The sequence below is a fragment of the Hyaloscypha bicolor genome (genome assembly GCF_002865645.1).
Source record: "Hyaloscypha bicolor E unplaced genomic scaffold K444scaffold_87, whole genome shotgun sequence".
NCBI lineage: Eukaryota > Fungi > Ascomycota > Leotiomycetes > Helotiales > Hyaloscyphaceae > Hyaloscypha > Hyaloscypha bicolor.
The window spans coordinates 132,332-154,036 of NW_020194589.1; the positions used below are offsets into that span (position 1 = coordinate 132,332).

The window sequence follows — 21,705 nt, forward strand, 5'->3', positions numbered from 1 at the left end:
TAAGCTTCTATAGAAATAATCTTGACCTTGGTTCCTATAGTATTTATAAGCTAAGCAAACTCCTTACTAGTAAACTGCTTTCCGGTATCTGCTATAATCTAATCAGGAGGGCCTAAATAGTTATTAATCCAGTATTACTTAAATATATCCCAGATATATATTATACTAATATTTTGGAGCTATTAGCCGGCTTAATATTAAGTACCTTTATTAATAACATAAAATATAGGCTTACCGGAAATATAGAAAATATTAATAATAATAGAATAATTAAAGCTAATATTATCTCTTAGGTTAAACTTGAATTATCCGGGTAATTAGCCATATTTCTGGTAATACTTATAGTACTTTATAAGATATTTAAGAGCCTTTATATTAATATTATAGCCTGCTTATTCTAGTATATTCCGGAGTTTACTAATAGATAAATAGCCAAATTAATAGTATAAATATCGTAATTCGATCTTTATAAAAAAGCAGGGGTCAGAAATCTATTGAAAAGTGATCGATTTATTGATGGAAAATCGATATATTGGAGGTTGACAATCTGTAAAATGACTAGATACAGGAGAGTGAAGAGTAAAAAAGGAGAGGAGGGAATCTAAAGTACAGTTCTTATATACCCACTAGTGGGTGGCGATTTCCTCCAGTATATTATAAATCAGATGACTCATATATATTAGTGAGCGTTCCCTGAGCTTCCATAGTGAGCTATTCCATAGGCTTCCATAGTAAACCATTATAAATGAGAGTGGCGAAGCTAATATTAGTAGTTGAACCTGGTACTGGAAGGACTAGTAAGCTAGTACCAATTCAACAAAATCCCACCAATTTATCTCGAAGACCATGATGCTTCTTCACTAACTCATCGAGAGGTTGTCTGGTACATTGCGTCTATTGAGGACAAATGTCACCCAAAGTTTTTCATCTGTCAATAGTGCATAGGGAGTGCCAGAATCGAATAAGGGCACATCGTCCTTCTGTGTGCCCCATTATTCCCCTCTCGTGGCATCATTCATGACTTCATTTCCTTCCCATCTCTTATCTCTCATTCAAGTAAATACAGCATTAACACACGGCCCTCCAACAGGGCATGCCTTATACAAACTCAACCACGAATCCCCACCACACCACTGCGTTGCATCACCACCACACTTAAAGTTACAGTTCGCTAAACTGGCGACCGTCGTGGCTGGCTGTCTCCCAGGCGCAACAGTATTGCCGCACCAACATTCCCGCGTCCATTCCGACCCAGCATAGGTGTACCCTTTAGAGGTGCAGAAATCCATGCACTTTCCATCCGTCATCAAGTCATCGGCGTAGAGAGCCCCGGAGAGAGTACGTCCCGGAGCATCGGTGGCGTGGCGCTCCTCTGGTGCGCAACCGACGAAGGCGAAGCCTTTGGCTGTCATGTCTGTGTATGGGAGCGGGCTGCTGCTGGTTGTGGCGCTGGCGGATGTGCTGGTAGTGACACTAATGGAAGTTGAGGATGAGGTGGTCGTAGGTGCCGCCGTCGAGCTGGTCGTTGATGTTGTGAAAGTCGATGAGCTACTGCTTGCTGCCGCCAAACTACTGCTTGCCGCTGCTGAACTACTGCTTGACGGTGTCGTCGTTGTGGTCGTGGGCAACGATGACGAAGATGCCGCCGCACCCTTCTTGAACACCGAGAGCCGCAACCCTGCTCCACACGTCTCCAGCGCATTGCCCATACAAGGGAAATTACAATCCGTCGCAGGAGCGGGGACGGAACCCGCATTGAACGAGTTTCCGCAATAACACTCTCGAGCGTACTCAGTGCCGAAGTAAAGGAAGTTTGTACAGAAAGTTGCGCAGGCTTCGAGAGTCATGGTATCCGCTGCGAAGGTGGCACCTGTCAGGGCACGTGCGCCGTTGGCCGCTTCGGTCTGGCATCCTTGGTACGTCCATTGGTCGTTTATAACTGGACCAGTGGAAGTGCCGATTGTAGAACTGGAGGTCGAGGTAGTTGCTGTGCCGCCAACGGCCGTGGAAGTGCTGACCGTGGAGCCGGGAGACACCACAACCATTGTCACCGCCATGCATGGATTTGTCGGGTCAAAAGCTAAACGCGATAAGTCAGTTAATCGTGCGTCAGGACTTGCACTAAAGCCCCTGCGTCCCTGCGGGTTTAGTGCGTATCAGCAATACGGTCGAAAATCAGCAATATGGTCGTTTTTTTGGAACACTAATTTTTAGAATTTTAGTACAAATCGCAGAAAAATATTTTTCAGTTTATATAGAGTTTATACTATAATTAATAAATAAAATTCTCTTACTTTTATATTGTATATGCGTATAGTAAAAAATAGTGGAAATATTACATACTTTACCTCATCGGCGACCTCCCCAAAATGCTACGATTTTAAGAAATCAATTAATTATATAACCACTATCTCCTAATTCGTATATCTAATAATTATCTCCTCCCCATTAGTATCTGATCTAACTATATTACCAAAGCCATTATTATAAAATAAAGGTGGAAGGGGGGGTAGCTTGATAAAACCAAGCTCTCTAGCTAGTATTTATTATTATGCGCAAACATGCGTCGCCTGGTGGGTGGACGCGCTCTCCGCCAGAATCTTGTTTGCCGCCGCCCGAACCGTCTTGAGATTAGCTTTGTAGCCTAAATAGATCAGGAAATCAATAAATTACTTGAGGCCCTCCTCCTGGTCAGGATTAAGGGTTTTGTTGTAGCTCCCTTTGGTGTTTTGTGGTTTTCGTCTAGCCAAACGCGCTTCCAGAGTCGATATTTTACCCTGAATTAACGCGCAATCGCAGATTTTTTGACGTGTGGGTTCCTGGTATAGAGATCGGAGGCCTGGGCCATCCTTTACCCTTCTTCTGGGTTGTATTTGGCCATGGTGTTGATATTTAATTAATTAAAATCGATAAATGGGAGAAAAAAGCGACCATATTGCTGATTTTCGACCGTATTGCTGATACGCACTAAACCCGCAGGGACGCAGGGGCTTTAGTGCAAGTCCTGACGCACGATTATTAACGCAGAATTTTTGGTTTGAACTTTCTTCGGTGCAGCTCACGTACCCGGATTATCTGGGGGCGAATATCGAAACTCATAACCCCTGTTGCCGGAGGCAACTCGCACGCAAATGTGTCCACCAGCGGGCTCTGTTTCCCAAGTTACAAACTCCAACTGAATCTGAACCTGGTCTGTGTCTGGATCGCAGCCGTAGACTGGCTGGAAGATAGCCTTCGGCTCATCACGTTCCGTCATAAACATCTTGGTCGTGTTATCGACTTCAGAGTACTAGATGGAGAGTTAGTCAATGATAGCCAATTGCGACAAAACTTTTACCTCGCCGCCAATAACCGCGTGGATAATACCCTGTGCGAGTGCGCCAGCGTTAAGCACAAGTTTAAATGTCGGGTTGGCAACTGGGCTCAGGAACAGATGTTGGTCTCCGCCGCCAGCCGGCAGCAGATTCATGTAACGGTCGTGAATGGTGGGGAACGCTGGATTCTGAATCAGGATCCCGAATTGAGTGGTAATCGTGTTCGATAGGGTGTCAGTCGGGGGTACACATGCTGTCGTCACCGCCGCCCCCACCAGCAGGGCTGAGATTAATGAGTGTTGCATCTCTAGCACGGTGTTTAAGAGTTCGAGGCTCAACGTTCCAAACCTCGTCGCATTTTTCGACTCAGCGGCCTGCCAAAGAGGACCAGGCAGGATGTCACTACTTATCGTACAAATCTGCGCCCCGTAAGCCAACCTAATCTTGGCTTGTCGAAAGCCATGGTTGCTGGAAGGCGGTATGCTGAACTCCATCATTCCGGCAACAAAAAATGCATTGTCAGCTGCAGGTCCTCCAGAAAGGAAATCAGCCCGACGTTTAGGCGTTTTCTGCAGGGGGAGAAGACTAATAGCGAAGCGTGCTTGCTCAGCCCATGAACATGCCATGGTCTTGAAGACAAGGCCGTCCGGGCTCGCAGCAAGACTTAATATTGGTTTCTACGCCATGTCTTTCCGCATATGCATTTGCACGGACCACTAAACTGTTTGCGGAGGAGAAAAGTGTTTTCGGATCTTGGCAAACGCCATGTGTTGTTGTTGGCCAATATCAAGCGGTTCTGCGTTCAGCCCAACTAATCACGGAAGGAGGCACGGGATCGTGGGGAAGTTGCACTCAGACCCCATCATTGCGCCCAGGGAGGCTTGTACTTGTAAGATTAATGTCGCGCACAGTGCGGCAAGGCAAGCTGACTTCGAGTGGTAACGTGACCTTGTGCTAGGGTGTTAGGATTAAAGAATTTGCGAGGTGGTTATATATAATAGCGAAATATTAATTATTTTATTACTATTATAAAATATCACTAAAAGGTCAAATAATAAAAGTAATAAAAGAGTCTAAAAAAGAAATAATAAGTTATAAAATAATAAAGAACTATATTTAATAATTAATAAATATTTGACTTAACTTAACTTAATTTAATTTAATATTAATTATAATTACTATTATAATATTAAAGTATTAATTAATAAAGAAATTTGTATTTTTATAATTATATTTGTTATATTATAATTTTTGAAGAAATAAGAAATTAATAATAAATAAAAAGATTTAGTACTTTTATTTTTATTTACTAAATAATATTAGATTTAATTAAGTAAAATATAATTAGCTTTAATTTTAAATTAGTTAAAAATTACGCATATTATAATTATAAATATAAGATTTAAAGTTTAAAAAGTATAATTAAATTATTTTTATTTTAATAATTTAAAAGAAAAAAGAAAAAGAAACTTTAAAAGAGCTTTAAAATTAAATAATTACAAAATATATATAAGCTTATAAAATTACTAAATAAAATTATAATATATAACTTAAACTTTATTTCTTAACTTTAATTTTATATATCTAATTAGCTTTAGTTTAATTCTAATTAGTATTATATAATATAATAATTCTAATAATTTTTTTATTATAAATAAGCTTATTTTTAGACTTCGAAAATATATATTATATATCTTATTTATTATATAATAAGGGCTAAAACATTTAATATATAGCTTTAAAAAAATTTATTTTATATAATTTTAGAAAAGTATTATTCTTTATAAAATAATTTTAATTATTTAAAGATTTTAATATAAAAGTATTAAAAAGCTAAAAGGCTATTTTTTAATAAATTATACTTTACTTATATTATATTTTAGTTTATAATATATTAATTAAACTAACTTAAATTAAATTAAATTAAATATTTTAAATATTATTACTTTTAATTAATTTTCTAGTTTTCTTTAAAAAGTAACTAATAAATTATAATATATATTTCTTATTTTAAGTAATAGGCCTTATAATATATAAGTATTTAAAAATAATAAAAAGAAAATAAAAAAGAGAAAAGCTTATAAATAAGTTAATAAATCTTTTAATAAGTAAGCTAATTCTTTTAAAGCCGCAAATTTATTATTTAAGTTATTTATAACTTTATAATTTTGGCCGCTTTTTATTTATAAACTTTACTAGTATAATTAGGTTAGATAAATTTTCGTTATATAATATTTTTATATTACTATTTTGCCTCAAATATATTTTACTTAATTTTTAAAATTAAATAACCTAAATAGGCTCAAATTAAAGCTATTTAGTATTTAGTTACTTCTTTCTTATTTTTAAGGCAAGCTATTTATTTTCTTAGTATAAAATTATAGAGTTTTAAGAGAAAGTTTCTATTAATCTAGTACTATACTATTTATAATATTTCTTTTATTTCTTTTATATTTTTGATTATATATCTTTATATAATAATTAAATCCTTAATATATTTCTATAGATTTTTAATTAGATTAAGATTAGGTAATTATAATAGCTATTTTATTTACTTAATTCCCTTATTCTCTAAATATTTAGTAATAATTTTAGTAATATATTATAGAATATTATTCTCTTATATTATAACCTTATTATTATAACCTTATTATTATAACCTTATTATTATAACCTTATTATTATAACCTTATTATTATATTTTTCTCTTATACTATTATAGAATAGAATAAATAAATATTAAAGTACTTATTTATATTACTTTATTATTATATTCTCTTTTTCCGGTAATATATATAATAGCCCTATCTTATTTCTATAAAAATAACTCTATATATTTATACTAGTCTTTCTACTCTTAAATATAGGTTATAAATTCTTGTCTATATATTTCTCTTTTCTCCTAGTTCCTCTAGTTACCCAGAAGCCTCTCAAATTTTCTCTAATTTCAAAAGTCACCTTATTACTCTAATATATTTTCTAATTATTTCGTTTTATGGCTTTTTTTTTTTTCCGATAATAGTACCAATACTTTTGCTTATATAAGGGAATTAAAAAAGGCTTCTTATATAGTTTATACTTTGCTTTTCTAAAGGATTTAAAAAGAATTATAACTATATAGTAATAGAGATACTTACCGGATTTAGAAAGTATTCCAAGCGATTTTAGACTAGTTTTTGGCTCTTTAATATAATATATACAGGGTCGCACGTGACTTAAGGGCATATAATGAATCTCGGATATTGCGGGTATTAATTAGGGAGATCGGAGGCCCTTTAACTTTATAACTAATTACTATTTATATTATAAGTATTAGGCTTATAAATTACTAATTATATATATATATTATCGGGGCCTCCTATTTAGAAGGGGCTTCCTTAAATCTTATAGGAGAGACAGAAATTAGTTCTATACTGAATTTAATACTATGGTTTTATAACTTACTAATTTATTTTATTATTTTATTATTTACTAATAAATATCTTATAAGCTAATTTCTTAATTCTTAAAAAAAGTAATTTAATAAGTAATTATATCTTGAAATCTATAAAATATATAATCTCTTACCGGAGCTATTCTTATAAAGAAAATCGACTAGATTAATCCTAATACGAGTAATAGTAAAGGCTTGTCTAATACTTTTAATAGGGCCTCTCAGGAGCCTCCGAGAGCTAGTAATAATAATAGAAATAATTCCGGTAATAATTAAGATATTAAGTTTAATACCTAAGTTATTATTATCTAAGCTATAAAATAGAGCTTATATACTAAAGTTAAAGTACTTTAATAAAAGCAAGAATTAATAAATATAATTAATTAATATATCTTATAATTAGAGTAATATAAAAATATCTTTAGAAATACCTTATAGTTTATTATATCTTATAGAAACTCTATTTATAAGTTTATTTTATCTTTCTTAATAATTCCTATTAGGGAATTTCCTGAAATAGGATTAGAACCTATTTCTTTTCCTAATATAATAAGCTTTAAGAATAATCTTAATACTATTTATTAGAAGCTATTATATAATATTCTAAAGATATATTTAGACTAAAAGAAGCTTTTTAAGGTCCGGATACTTGACTTATATTATAGAAAGTCTCTTAAAAAATAGAGAATATTTATATTTTCCTGGGAAATAGTTTTTAGGACCTAACTTTAGACTTATAATAGATACTTTTCTAGAATTAATTCTATTATAAATACCTTTAGGAACGAATCTTATAATATTTAGAAAACTATAATAAAATAAAGCCTATTATTATATAAGGTTTATTAGAAGTAATTTAAGGCCTATTTAGCTAATATATTTCAAGTATTTCAAATCTATTAATAAGATACTTTTAAGAAGCTCCGAGATCTTTATTAAAAGAATAGTAAGATAATTACTAAATTATATATTTAGATAATTAGTCTCGAAGTTAACTAGAACCTATATCCTAAAAGAAACCGGATCCGGACTTTTAATATTACTTTATCTAATTATAAGACTTATTAGATACTTATATTTATTCTTTTAGGAAATAAAATAGTATTTATTTCCGAATAGCTTAAGAAAGCTTAGAAAGTAGAATATACTACTTATTTCAAATTAAGAAAAGTAAAGGTAAAGAAGTCTAAAAAAGATAATTCTATTTCTAAGAACTCTAACTTAGTAAATTCTAATTTATAAGGCTATTAAAAAAGGAAGAATAAATTCCGAAAATTATATAAAAAACCTTTAGGTAGTATTTTGGCTTCTTTAAGGCCTTAATAAAGTACTAGTTTTATTTTAGATATAGTTTATTAGATTTATAAATAGAAAGAATATTTTTTAGGAAATATAAAATATTTTAAATATACTAAATAGGCTTAATAGAACCCTAATAAGGCCAAAACTATAAAAAAGTTAAGATATTTATAAAAGCAAATTCATATTATTATTATAGAGAAATATTCTAAAAAAAACTTTTCTAAAAAAAATAAAGAAAAGAAAAGGCTAAATCTTAAATATTAATAATTTTAGCTATAATAAAAAAGGCATATTACTTTATATAACTATTTAAGTAAGATTAATATAGCTAGAAATAGATATCTTAGAAATATATAATAAACTCGGTAATACCGGATTAAATTATAACTTCCTTAATAATAATTAAGTTTAAAGCCGGGACTTTATTATCTTAGCTAAATATAATCAAGAATTTATAATCTTTTATATGAATAGATTTAAGATTTATTAAGCCTATAATCTTAAGATATTTATTATAAATAATTATAGCAAAATATATTCTTTTAAGTTCTAGTTCTATAAATATAAGAATATTAGCTCTTATAGCTTTATTTTTAGTATAAAATTTTATAAAATAACTTTTATATAATATATAAACTATATTAAGAAATAATAGATATATATATTTATATAGCCTAATAATATTAAAATCCTAATACTAAAAGAATTTAATAAAGAGCTTAACTAGTACTATAAGCTAGTACCTTAAGTCTTATTCTTAACTAAAGGCAAATATAATTATTCTAGATAATAGGCTTTATATATTTATAATAGTTATTAGGTCTCTATTTTATTATATAGTTCTAGTAATACTAAATAGGAATTTTTAATATAGTAAATTAATATCTTTCGGAAAGGAGCCTTAGAAATGCCTATTTATTTCTGAAATAATAAATATAAAGACTTCTTAGAGGTTTTTAACTCTAATAGAGCTTTAGAACTTCCTAATCTTAGTAATATTAAATACTTTATTAATATAGATAGTACGGTTCCGTATAGGCCTTTATATAATCTATTAGAAACCTAACTAGAAGTATTATATTTATATTTATAAGATATATTTTATAAATATTAGATAAGGCCTAGTAAAAGCCTAGTAAGGGTATCTATTCTTTTTATTCCTAAAAAAAAATAAAGAATTATATCTTTATATTAATTATTATAGACTTAATTAAGTTATAATCAAGAATTAGTATTTGCTTCTTCTTATTAATAAGACTCTTAACTGGCTCTAAGAAGCCAAGATTTTTATAAAACTAGATCTTAAGAATATATATTATTAGATAAGAATTTATAAAGAATATAAGTAGAAAACGGCTTTTAGAACCTATTATAGCTATTTTAAATATTTTGTAATACCTTTTAGACTAGCTAATATACTAGCTATATTTTAAGTATATATTAATATTATACTTATAAGATTTCTAGATTATTTTATAGTTATTTATTTAGATAATATTCTTATTTATTCTCGAAATAAAAATAAATATTATAATTATATTTACTAGATACTTATTAGGCTATATAAAAATAACCTATTTTATAAATTTAGTAAATACGAGTTTAATATTAAGGAAATCGAATTCTTGGGCTTTTTTATTAGAATAAAAGATATTTATATAAATCCTAAATAGGTCTATAGTATTATTAAATAGCCAGAACTAAAATTATTTTATAATATTTAAATATTTCTTAGATTTACTAATTTCTACTATAGGTTTATTTATTATTATTCTCAGATAATTATAGGCTTAATAGATCTCTTAAAAGAAATAAAAAAGGGTCGGAAATCCGGTTTTTTTATATAGATAAATAAAGTAATTAAAAGCTTTAAGATTTTAAAAAAAGTATTTATTATAATATTTATCCTGGTTTATTTTAATTTTTCTAAGAAGATTTATATTAAAACTAATATATTAAAATTCGTAATTACTAGTACTATTTTATAATAAGTTAATTCTAGTAATAGCCCGAAAAAATACTAGTATCTAATAATATTCTAGTTCCGGAAACTCTCTAAAGCTAAATATAATTATAGTACTTATAATAGAAAGCTATTTATAATTATTAAAGCCTTTAAATATTAGTACTATTATTTTAAAAAGTCCAGGTTTATAATTAAGATTATTATAGACTATAATAACCTCTAATATTTTATAGAAATAAAGTATCTAAAGAATTATTAAATATATTAGGTAATATATCTTATAATATATAATTTTAATATTATTTATTATAAAGGCGCCTTAAATCTAGCAAATAGATCTAGTAAAAGACCTAATTATAAAAAAGGTCCTATTAATATAACTTGGCTTTTAATTTTTTAGAATAAGCTAAAAGAAGCTTTTATAGTTATAATTTAGAGGTTCTTATAAATATCTAAAGAATTCCCTCTTTAAAATAGGTATTATTTAATACTTGCTATATTTATAATAGCTAAGGAGAAATATTTACTATAAGATAAATAAATAGATTATTTTATAAATCCCTTAATTATAGAATTAGTTAAGAAATAAAATATAAGGAAATATTTTAAAGGCTCTATTATTATAGCTAAGGTAATAGAAATATCTATAACTATATTATTTAATAGAACTAAAGATTTCTTAGTTTTTTAAGTTTTTAAATTAAATAGTTATAAATATCTAATTCCTTATATATAAATATATATAGCTACTAAAAGAGCTATAGTACTAGCCTCTTTATCTAAATTCTTTCTAGATATTATCTAAATAGCTTAGAGAAATAATTCTTAATATTAGGATATTATAAAATAGAGGCTTAGTAAGAAAAATACTAAGGAAAAAGAAATCTAGAAAAATAATTCGGGCTTATTTAGGTATTATTTAAGAATTATTATATCTAATAATCCTGCTTTATATTAAGAAGTTATAAAGCTTTATTATAATAATCTAATAGTCAGATATTATAAAATAAAGAAAACTCTCGAGCTTCTTAAAAGGTTCTAGTATTAAGAAAATATAAAAGAAGATATTTGTAATTATTATTAAGAATATAATATTTATTAGAGAGTTAAGGCAAAGAAGTATTTGCTATATAGGTTATTTAGTAATTTATTATAGCCTAAAAGACCCTAGAATAAGATTTCTATAGATTTTATTATAAATCTGCTATTATATAAAAACCTAATAAGAAATCCCGATTTTAATATGATTCTTATAATTACTAACTAGTACTCTAAAATTGTAAGATATATTATATATTATAAAACTATTAACTTTCCGGAGCTTACTAAGATTATATAGGAATATGTTTTCTTAATTTTTAGCTCTTCTAATGAAATTATTTCTAATTAAGAAATAGTACTTATTAGCTAGTTCTAATTTACTTTCTATTTCTATTTAATATATAAATAGTATTTAAGTATAACTTATTATTCTTAGATAAATAATTAGATAGAAAGGCAGAACTAGGCCCTAGAATATTACTTGAAATATTATTATAATACTTAAAAGAATAACTAGTTTAAGAAGTTATTTTTTATAAAATTTATATATAATAACTTAAAATATTAGATTTTATAAAATATATCTTTCTATATATATTATAAATACTATTCTTAACTTTTATAAAATTCTGAAAACAGGATTATAGAAGAAGTACTAGCTATATATAAAAGGCTAGAAACCCTTAAAATAAAGTAAAGAAAGCTTAAGAATTTATAGTATTATATATAAAATAATTAGGAAACCTATTATAATAAGTACTAGTTAACTAAATACTATTTTAAAAAAGCCTAGATAATACTATTAATAAAGAATATTAAACTTAAGATAAAGAAGCTTAAGTCAAAATTTATAGGTTTATTTAGGATCTTTAAATATATTAGTAATTTAGTATATAAGTTAAAATTACTAAATATATATAATTATTTATATTTAACTTTTTATATTTCTTTTTTTAAAAAATATATAATAAAAAAGAATTAGAAGCTATATTTATATTTTTCTAGAGAACTTCCAGAATTAGTAAATAATAATAAAGAATAAGAATAGAAAGTAAAAGCTATTATTAATTACTAATAAGATAATAGAAATAAGAAATAATAATATTTAATTAAATAAAAAGCCTGGCCTAAAGATTATAATATTTAGTTATTTGCTTTTCCTAATTTTAAAAATTCTAAGAAATTTCTAAAATTATATAACTAAAACTATAGCTTAGAATTTGAAACTATTTTTTAATAATTTCTTAAAATTAGAAAGAATTCTAAACTACTAAGAAAAAGGCTATTTAAAAGAAAAAAAGGACCTAAATAGCTAGGAAAAGGCCCGGAATAATAATAGAAATATTCTTTTTCTAGGTTTTTTTTATTTATAAAGGTTTTCTAGAGTTTTATTAAGGCTTATAAGAATTATATTTAAATTATTAGAAAAAGATTTAGGATTAAGAAAGATTTATTATAAATAGATTAGTTATAGGTATCTCAAATAAATAAACTCTAATTTCTATAAATTCCTAATTTCTAAAATAAGAATACTAAATACTAGCTTTATTTAGGACTTAGTAAAAAATTAACTAATACTTTCCGAAATCCGCTTATTTCTTAATAGAATATAGTTATACTATAATAATATTAGTATTAAGGATATTAAGAGAAGTAAGTAAGAAACTTATAATAGCTATATATATCTTATAAAAGGCCCGAACTTCTAAAATCAGATTCCGAATAGCTATAAGTATTATATTATTAGTACTTGAAATATTAGTAATAGATTACTTAGTAATCTTAATAGTAATTTTAGTAATAAGATTAATACTTTAAAGATAGACTTTATAGTATTTTTTTAAGAAATTAGTAAATACCTAAATATATTAGAAAAAACTTATTTTTAGGATATTAACTCAAGTAATATTATTATTTATCTTATTAAGATAGAAAGAAGAATTCCGAAACTTATTAGTATTTTTCTAGTCTTTAAAAACCTAATTAATAGTATTATTCTTATTAGTATAATACTATTTAGGATATGCTTTAAGAAATTTCTTAAAAGTTATAATAATATCTTTCCAGAACTAGTAAGCTTCTAATAAATAATAAGAAATCTAAAATTAAATTAGCTTTAATAAATATTAAAACTAAAGAACTTACTAATATATAAGACTTAGAACTCTTATTATAATAGTTATAATTTTTCTTGCTAGGTACTATAATATATAAGATAAAGAAATTAATAAGTAAATACTTGAAATATTTCAAGTATTTACTAGTAATAGGAAAAGAGGCTATAAGATTACTTTTATACTTATTATTATATAGGTAAATAATAAAGCCAGAAAAAGATATTATAGAATTAATTAAAAATAATTAAAGAAAACTTAGAAAAGAATAAAAAAAGAAGCTAGAAAGTAATAATAGAAAAAGTTATTATATATATAATTATTAGAAAGAAAGAAAGTATATAGTAATATAAAGAGGTCTTTTTATAAAAGTAAAGAATTACCTGAATTAATTACTAGTTTTTATATTAGTCCTAATCGGAAATTAGTATAACTAATTAATATATATTTCTAGAAGCCTATAAATAATCTTTAGGATCTCAGAAATATTTATATAGGTTTCTTATATAAATATTTATTAAATTCTTTTTATATAGCTATTTAGATTATTCTAATATAAGATCTAATAGGTAGTATTAATTTTATAAAGTAGTGCCTTAGTATTTTAAATTAAGCTAATTAAAATACTCAGATCCTAAATAGAATTATAATTACTAGCTAGTTCTTATATCTAGGATATAATTATTTTTCTTTCTTGCTTACTTAGCTCTATTCTAATTAAATAATTTTTATATCTATTATCTAGATTATATTAGTAAAACTATTTCCCAAGATACTAGAAGTTTATCTTAATTAAATTAATAATTAATTAAATATTTACTAGGATAAATTAATAGATCTTGGGAACAAGATTCTAGGAAAGAGATATAGTTATAATATATATAGGATTATACGTAACTTAAGGGCATATAATAAATCTCGGATATTACAGGTATTAATTAGGGAAATCGGAAGCCCTTTGACTTTATAACTAACTACTATTTATATTATAAATATTAGACTTATAAATTACTAATTATATATATATTATTAGGGTCTCTTATTTAGAGGGGGCTTTCTTAGACCTTATAGGAGAAATAGAGATTAGTTCTATACTAAATTTAATACTGTGGTTTTATAACTTACTAATTTATTTTATTGTCTTATTACTTACTAATAAATACCTTATATTTAACTATATCTCATATAAGCTTCTAAGCGGCTCTAAAATCGAGTTTCTATAGAATACTACTTCTTGGCTTGAATTTGAATATATTATTATTTATAAGGAACTATTATTAGATAAATAAAGTAATAGTAGTATAAGATATTTTGGTTTTAGCTAAAATTTAAATAGGTATATAGCCTTTATAATAGAGAGTTTAAAGCCTTAATTTTTTAGCCGGGATATACTTCTTTTGAGTAATTTTTAATATAATAGTTATAATTTAAAGTTTAAAGAAATATTATTAAAGAAGTAAGAACTAATTCAAATTTTATTATAGAAAAATAAAATAAAGTATATAAGGATTTAAGCGAAAAAGTAATAATAACTAATCTGACCTAATTATATTAGAATACTAAATCGAATTATTATTAATTTTATATTTAGAATTAAAATTCTTTTTTTATTTATATTAAGCCTATAAATTATATTTAATATTAGTAATAAGCTACTAGAAAGAAAAAAAGAAAATAAGTAAGCTATTAAATAATTATAATCGAGAATTATATATAGAAGCTAATTTAAAAAAAAGAATAAAAGCTTTAGAATTAATAATAGTATTATAAGAATAAGAAAGTAAAAGAAAGAATTTTATAAAAGAAATAAGAAGAAAAAGGAAGTTGCGAAAGTTATATTTTAAAAAAGAAAAACCTTAAGAAAAGTTTGAGATATAATCTAAAGAAAAAGTAAAAAAGAGGTAAAAAGTAAGTAAAAGTTTAAAAGAAAGAAATAAGGTATAAAAGAAAATAAAGAGAAATAAATTAAGTAAGTAAAGAGAAAAGATTATAAGAAGAGAGAGAGAAAATAGAAGAGAAGAGAGAAAGTAAAAAGTAAAGCAGATTAAAAAACAAGCTTATAAATTAATAAAAAGACAAGTAAAAAATATATATAAATAAATATAAATATTACTACTATTATTAGCTTTAATTTTAAGGCAAATAAGGCTTAAAAGGCTTATAAAAGATTAAAAAAAGCTTTATAATTACAAGTAAGCTTTATAAGCTTATAAAATAATTAAAATATTTTATAAATAAATAAAAAAGCTATAAAAATCTTATAAATAAAAATAAGTTTTAGAAAGATTTATAAAAGAAAAGAAAGCTTTTTATAATAATACTAGTTATAGTTATATAAGAGTAGCTATTATATAATTAATTTCATTTAGCTAGCTAATATTTTAATAATTTTAACTTGTATTTTTATTTTTTTATTTCCTTTTTCTCTTTCTTTCTTTTCTTCTTTTCTTTAGCTTAATATTTTTAATATATGAAATTCTCGGAATTTTAAATTCTTTTAATTATTGCCCTAATTTTACTATTATATTTTTTATAAATAAAAATAAGGCTTAAAAGAGCTTATAAAAATATATATAAAATAAAAGACTAATTATTAAATGAAAATTCCTAAAAATACAGGATTTTTTATATATTTATATATTATATTAATGCGAGTTTATAAATATAATATAATTATATTTAATAAAAAAAAGATTTATAAATATAAATAAGGCTTAAATAAAAATAGAGATTTTTATAAATATAATTAAAGAATATAATTAAAGAATATAATAGTTTATATATAAAAAAAAATTTATATTTAAAGTAAAAGTTATATAATTCTTTTAATCTCGAATTAAAATTAAAGTAATATTAAAACTAATCTCGAAACTTATATATAGCTACTAGATTTTAATTTCATATATTATATTTTAATTAATTTATAATAATTTAAGACTTTTCTATAATAAAAATTAAGTTAAATTAAATATAATTAATATAAATATAAATAAATATTAAAAAAAACTAATACTTGCAAATATAAGTAATATTATTATTCGAGTTTTAACATTTTAATTATTTAATAAGTATATATATATAAAATATACTTGTATTCTTATAACTTCTTATATTCTAGTTTTCCCTTCTTTAATTTTAAATTGTCTTTTTAAGAATTTTTTTTTTCAAGTTTTATATTTAATATTTATAATAAATAAAAGTAATTATATCTTTTTTTTCTTCTTATGCCTTTATAACTTTTTAGTATTATAACTTATCCTTTACTAACTATTGCCTTAAAATCTAGCAATAAGAAGCCTATAATTATAATGGTTTCTTTTTCTTATAATTCACGTAATTTAAAGCTTACTTTTAACTTTTAAATTTTTAACTTACTTACTCCCCCTCCCTAATATCCTTCCTCTCATACTATTATACTTATATATATATAAATAAGAATTAAAGAAAGAGAGGAAATATTTTAAGTAGTAGTAGAGGCTTAGGGAGAGAGTGGGGGGGCGTGGTGTACAGGCGTGAGCCATTTTTGGTGAGGTGATCACGTGCCTAGTTCGAAGTTCGAAGTTCAAAGTCGTAGCTGCTGGCACATCTGATTCTTACGGCTTTCCGTACTATTAGGATGGAAATTCGGCTTGCAGATATTTCTCCTAGCAAGTTTAGGCGAATTCCCCGATCTCGGACAGGCAAAAGCTTGCTTTTTGGGCGAAGATGTGAGTGGTCGGCTGAAGAATATATCTTCTTTCCCGGCGCAGTGACGTATTTAGCTCCCATAAGGCCAAACTCAAGGAGGGTACAGGCCATGTAAACCCCTGCTAAGTCCAATAAGAGGAAGTGGTCAAGAAACCACTCCTCCCTCATGCCGAGCTCAAAAGTTACATTTTTTAGTGTGGAGCGCTGAGAGGCTAGGCGGTCGCCTGCAGGGCCCAACACATGGCGGTGATGGATGCATCTCGAACGGCTCACGAGTCATTTATTGTGTAACGTGAGGCCAAACCAACGAAAGACAATCCATTGAACCAGAAGTTGTATACTCTTTCGTTGCTTTATACTGAAGGCTCGGAATATAGAATCCTACGGAAATTTTGAATATAGTGAAGATTCGTCTTATCGGGAAAGGGAGTCACCAAAGACGATCGCACGAAGTCAGATTAAGATTAACAGAGGGCTGAAATCAGATTTTCAAGCGGGATGAAAAGATCGACTAGATACAGCAGTCTGGGAAACTCCAGACGCCCCTACCAGTAGGAAGCATCTTCCTAGGCCGCATCGTGGTTGACGTGCGTGACGCTAGTGGCTGCTCCAATGGGTCGGCACGCCGCTGACGATCCTGCGGTTCGCACCGTCAACCCCTTCCCAGCTTATTGGGAAGGCGGAGAAATATCTCCAGCAGTCACAGGATTGTTGTGTTTATGAGGGTCAAAGCCGCGCCCATGGCAAAATCATCGAACATTTGGCAATACAGAAAAATAGTTCGGCCCAGCTGGTCATGGCAGGTTTTTGTATATAAAGGGTCATGCCCATCATGAGATATTCGAATTATCAACAATATCCTTCACTCCATTCAACGTTCTTCGGCCTTCCAACTATCTTTTGCATCCTCAACTCCCCTGTATTACCTGCCTTATCAACTTGATCCCATCCAAAGATCACACTTCAACTCAGCCTTCATCCACAACCTTCATCACTATGTATTCCAACATGTCCATCTTCTCTAGAGCAACCATCCTGGCTCTCTTTGCTACACAATTTAGCATACCCTCATTTGGCCACCCAGTCTTGGAGCAACGCACCCCTCCCATCGTCATGGGGTCAGCCATAACCTTCGGCGCGATCGCCGCTACGACTCTCACCTCCACCGGTGCAACAGTGTAGGTCCATTTCCCTTCTCAACTCTCTCTCTCTCTCCTTTGCCTTTACTCCAGAGAATTTTACAATGTACCAACATTAAACTTACTAAATGATTTCAGGATTACAGGAGACTGTGGCACCTGTCCCGGCACAGGAATCACCGGATTCGGCGCCGGGGCCGGAGTATGCACTGGCAGCATTGACGCTGGCAACACCGCCGCTTGCAACGCGGAGGCCGACTGCCTCACGGCCTACAACGATGCCGCAGCGAAGGCCCACACCAATACTCTCGCTGCCACCGACCTCGGCGGCCTAACCTTAGACCCAGGAGTCTACATCTTCCCAACTTCCAACGCCGCTCTCTCCACCACACTAACGCTCAACGGGACATCCAACGCCAACGGCCAATTCATCTTCCAGATCGCGACCACGTTCTCGGCCTCCGCTACCACATCGGAAGTCGTGTTAGTTGGCGGCGCCCAGGCCTGCAATGTCTACTTTATTGTTGGCTCTTCTGCTACTATTGGTGCGGGGAGCCAGATGCAGGGGAATATTCTGGCGTATACGAGTATTGCTATCAATTCTGCGGCGAGCAATAAAGGGACGTTTTGTGCGCTTAATGGAGCTATTACTTTGATTGATAATGCGCTTACTGCGCAGGCTACTTGTTCTACTTGAACACGTTGCTCTGCGAAGCGTGGGTTGAAACGGGTGTGGGACAGGAAAATGCTTGGACTGAATACTTTTCTTTCTGTTGGTTGATGAGTGCTGGAGCTTTTAGAGCCATAATGGATGCTGGTGGTAGGATATGACTATTCCATGCTTAAGGGTTAAGAGTCCCTTTACCTCGTTGCAGTGGCTTGATATAAAGTTTCATACCTAAAAGTAGCGGGTTCTCAATAGCCAGATAAATACCAAAGGTTTCGAGGGCAATCTGCTCGTCCAAATGAGGAGTTGATTGACAATATCTGAACTTTAACAAATAAAAATTTGAGCGCTGAAGCAGGTTGTGTGGTGGTAGCCCAGCCTTCCCATCGTTGCATCTAAGCGGGGTTTCAGGGGCTCAGGAGTAAAATTTGCAACGACAGTTCGTCAGCTTATCGACACTTCATTGACTGGCCGTATTTGTTCCTGTTTCGCTGGTACTACAGTGATGCAATGTCTATGGCCACAGAAGATCTAATTCTTCTAGACTTCAAACCAGCCCCGTATGTAAAAGAGCCATATTTTCGTATCTGCCGTAATACATGGAACGACTGCTTGTTACTCCTCTATTCCTAGCAACCGCAATCCCTAAAATTTCCGATGCCATCTAGCCCCTTTATCGCCCTTGCGAACTCTCTATTCGAGAGACAACCTCGTCCTAACTGACATCTCAGCAACGGTCCCGAGGTGGGAGGCCTGCAGGAGTGGTCACGCGGTCTCGGTAGGTCTTTATAGCAAAAGCAAAGAAACGGTCCACATCTTCAGCAGTCGATACGAGACCAAATGATACGCGAATAGCACCACCAGACGGGAGGCCCATGAGGTGTATTATTTCGTCGAGGGAAGCTGTCTTCGAGTGACGCAGTTGGCGTAAGTTGGAGACATGCAGGTCCAACGCATTCTCGGCCACTCCGGGGTTGCAGAAACAACCGGTGCGCAGTGATATTCTCGCCGCAGCTGACTCTGCAGCTACGAGTCGTTCATCAACCACTTCGCCTACTGCATCAAGGAAGTTGAAGGCTATCGTGCCTCCCCGTGACTTTGTGTCTTTAGGACCATAGATCCTAACTATCGGGGTGCCATTACTATGCTCTAAACGTCCTAGACGGTCTAGAAACCAGCCTGTCAGACACCGTACCCGTGTGGCAATGACATGCATGCCAATCCTCGCCAGCCAGTCTAGCCCAAAGGCAACGTCAGGAATAGAGAGGAAGTTGAGAGTACCATCCTCGAAAGCGCTCTCGTCGGAGGCCATCTCGTGCCACTGGACCCCTACAGCGACAGCTTTGATTGTGCCTCCAGAGAACCACGGACGAGACATGCGCGCCAGCGCAGAGCGCTTGGCGATCAAGCAGCCCACTCCAGTCGGATAACCAAACAGTTTGTACCAGCTCACGATGAGAAACTCTGGCTGCACAATGGACAGGTCCAGATTCCCAGTTGGCAGGTAAGCTGCCGCGTCCAGCAGTACATCGTAGCCTTGCTTCTGCGCCAGTCTAACCCATGACAAGGGATGCCGCACCCCAGAGAAATTGCTCTGTGCTGGATACGCAAAGAGGCCCCGTCGACCAGCCGTCCCTGATCCGAACAGTGTGGCCCAAGGACTTCGACGACGGAGCGCTCTCTTGAGAACAGCCGCATCAATTCGCAACTCAGGGGGCTGGGTAGGAACATAGACAGCCCGAGTGTGGGAACGGCGGGCAAATTCTCTCAGCCCGTTGACAGAGTTGTGGTTGTCGGTCGAGAGAATTAGTCTGGTTCCTCTGCTGAAGGGGTAAGCCTCGCCCACCAACCTCGCAGCACTAGTCGCGTTGGGAGTGAAGATTACCGCGTATTCGTCTGGTGATGCTCGCAGGTACGCCAGGATCTTCGCTCTCGCCTGCTCGATGAGATGGGTCGTCGCCTCGCTGGTGGGATTGGCCGAGTGTGGGTTGCCACATAAAGTGCTCGCCAATCGCTCATCGTGCGCGCTGCGCTGCGCGTAAGCAGCCAGCCCAGATCCTGTGTAATCCAGATATACGTGGTCCTGTTTATCGAGATAGGAATATTCCGTCGCACGCAGTTCATCTAGCCGGGAAGTTGTTCTATACTCCGGATAGGCGTCCGTCACTGTGCTCATTGCACCATGCACAGCTTGTAACGCATCAAAACCAAGACATTTTTCCGCCGGAGCAAGAGTCACATCCGAAGTGGAAGATTCTGGAGTTGTGATTTGAACCATCTCAGCGAGTGCCATTGAAAGGTCGTTGGATGGGATGGGTTTTCGTGAGAAATAGGCTAGTCTTTAAAATATAATATGAATGCAAAGAGAAGCAAATGAAAGAATCCATTGAATCCAGTGCGGTTTTCTGAGTGCTTATATTTTCATTAGCTACGTAGCGTAGCTAGTGCTTCCCTCTGGCTGCACCAACGGACAACTAAGAAGCACGCTGATCCTTAATCACCCATCTTGGAAATTAATGCAACCTCACATAGCAGAAGGATACTATTCAGCGCGATGTGAATAATTGCAGCACTATTTCTGTCTGCTGACATTGGGTGCTGCGCAGCCGCTGCTGCATGTCCTACCGCACCTTGACTATGCCGTCCAGCCCGCCGACGTCGCTTAGCCCAGTCGCAACGCTTCAAAATCTCAAAGCATTGAAATTATTTTTATGTTAAAACCATTTTCAATAACCTTAAATTGAATTATCAAATAGTCAGCTCCATTTAGTTATGAGTACCTAAGCTAAAAATAAAAGGGTTGGCCATTGAAATGTTGTAGGTGTGCTAAGTGAGGTGGGGTCCTGAGAACTGGATGGGGATAGCTCCTCGTTTCTATTCGCCATTGACCTCGGAAAGAAAGCAAGAAATCGAAGCATTGCAGCATGTTTAGCATTTTTAGCATTTAGGGCCCCCATTCGTCGTGCAGTTCAGCTGGACGGTTGCAGATCGTATCCCTCTTCGCTGCCATTTGGGCTGACGTTTTGCTGCACGTCTGACTGT

At 31.1% G+C, this 21,705-nt stretch overlaps 3 protein-coding genes across 3 annotated transcripts; 1 reads left to right on the plus strand and 2 right to left on the minus strand.

Annotated features, from left to right (window-relative positions):
- Positions 1-825: 825 nt before the first annotated feature.
- On the minus strand, positions 826-3,619 carry K444DRAFT_653048 (carbohydrate-binding WSC domain protein; the record flags this gene model as incomplete). Its single annotated transcript, XM_024885853.1, has 4 exons — positions 826-1,518; positions 2,035-2,080; positions 3,067-3,289; positions 3,338-3,619. 4 exons carry the CDS (start codon positions 3,617-3,619, stop codon positions 1,053-1,055), a joined length of 1,017 nt encoding a protein of 338 aa, XP_024735456.1. The 3' UTR covers positions 826-1,052.
- A 14,174-nt stretch (positions 3,620-17,793) lies between these two features.
- Positions 17,794-18,946, plus strand: K444DRAFT_562389 (uncharacterized protein). Its single transcript, XM_024876982.1, has 2 exons — positions 17,794-18,035; positions 18,135-18,946. Exons 1-2 carry the CDS (start codon positions 17,854-17,856, stop codon positions 18,691-18,693), a joined length of 741 nt encoding a protein of 246 aa, XP_024735457.1. The 5' UTR covers positions 17,794-17,853; the 3' UTR covers positions 18,694-18,946.
- Positions 18,947-19,187: 241 nt separating this feature from the next.
- On the minus strand, positions 19,188-20,839 carry K444DRAFT_562390 (PLP-dependent transferase; the record flags this gene model as incomplete). Its single annotated transcript, XM_024876983.1, has 1 exon — positions 19,188-20,839. One exon carries the CDS (start codon positions 20,837-20,839, stop codon positions 19,391-19,393), a length of 1,449 nt encoding a protein of 482 aa, XP_024735458.1. The 3' UTR covers positions 19,188-19,390.
- Between the last annotated feature and the right edge of the window lie 866 nt (positions 20,840-21,705).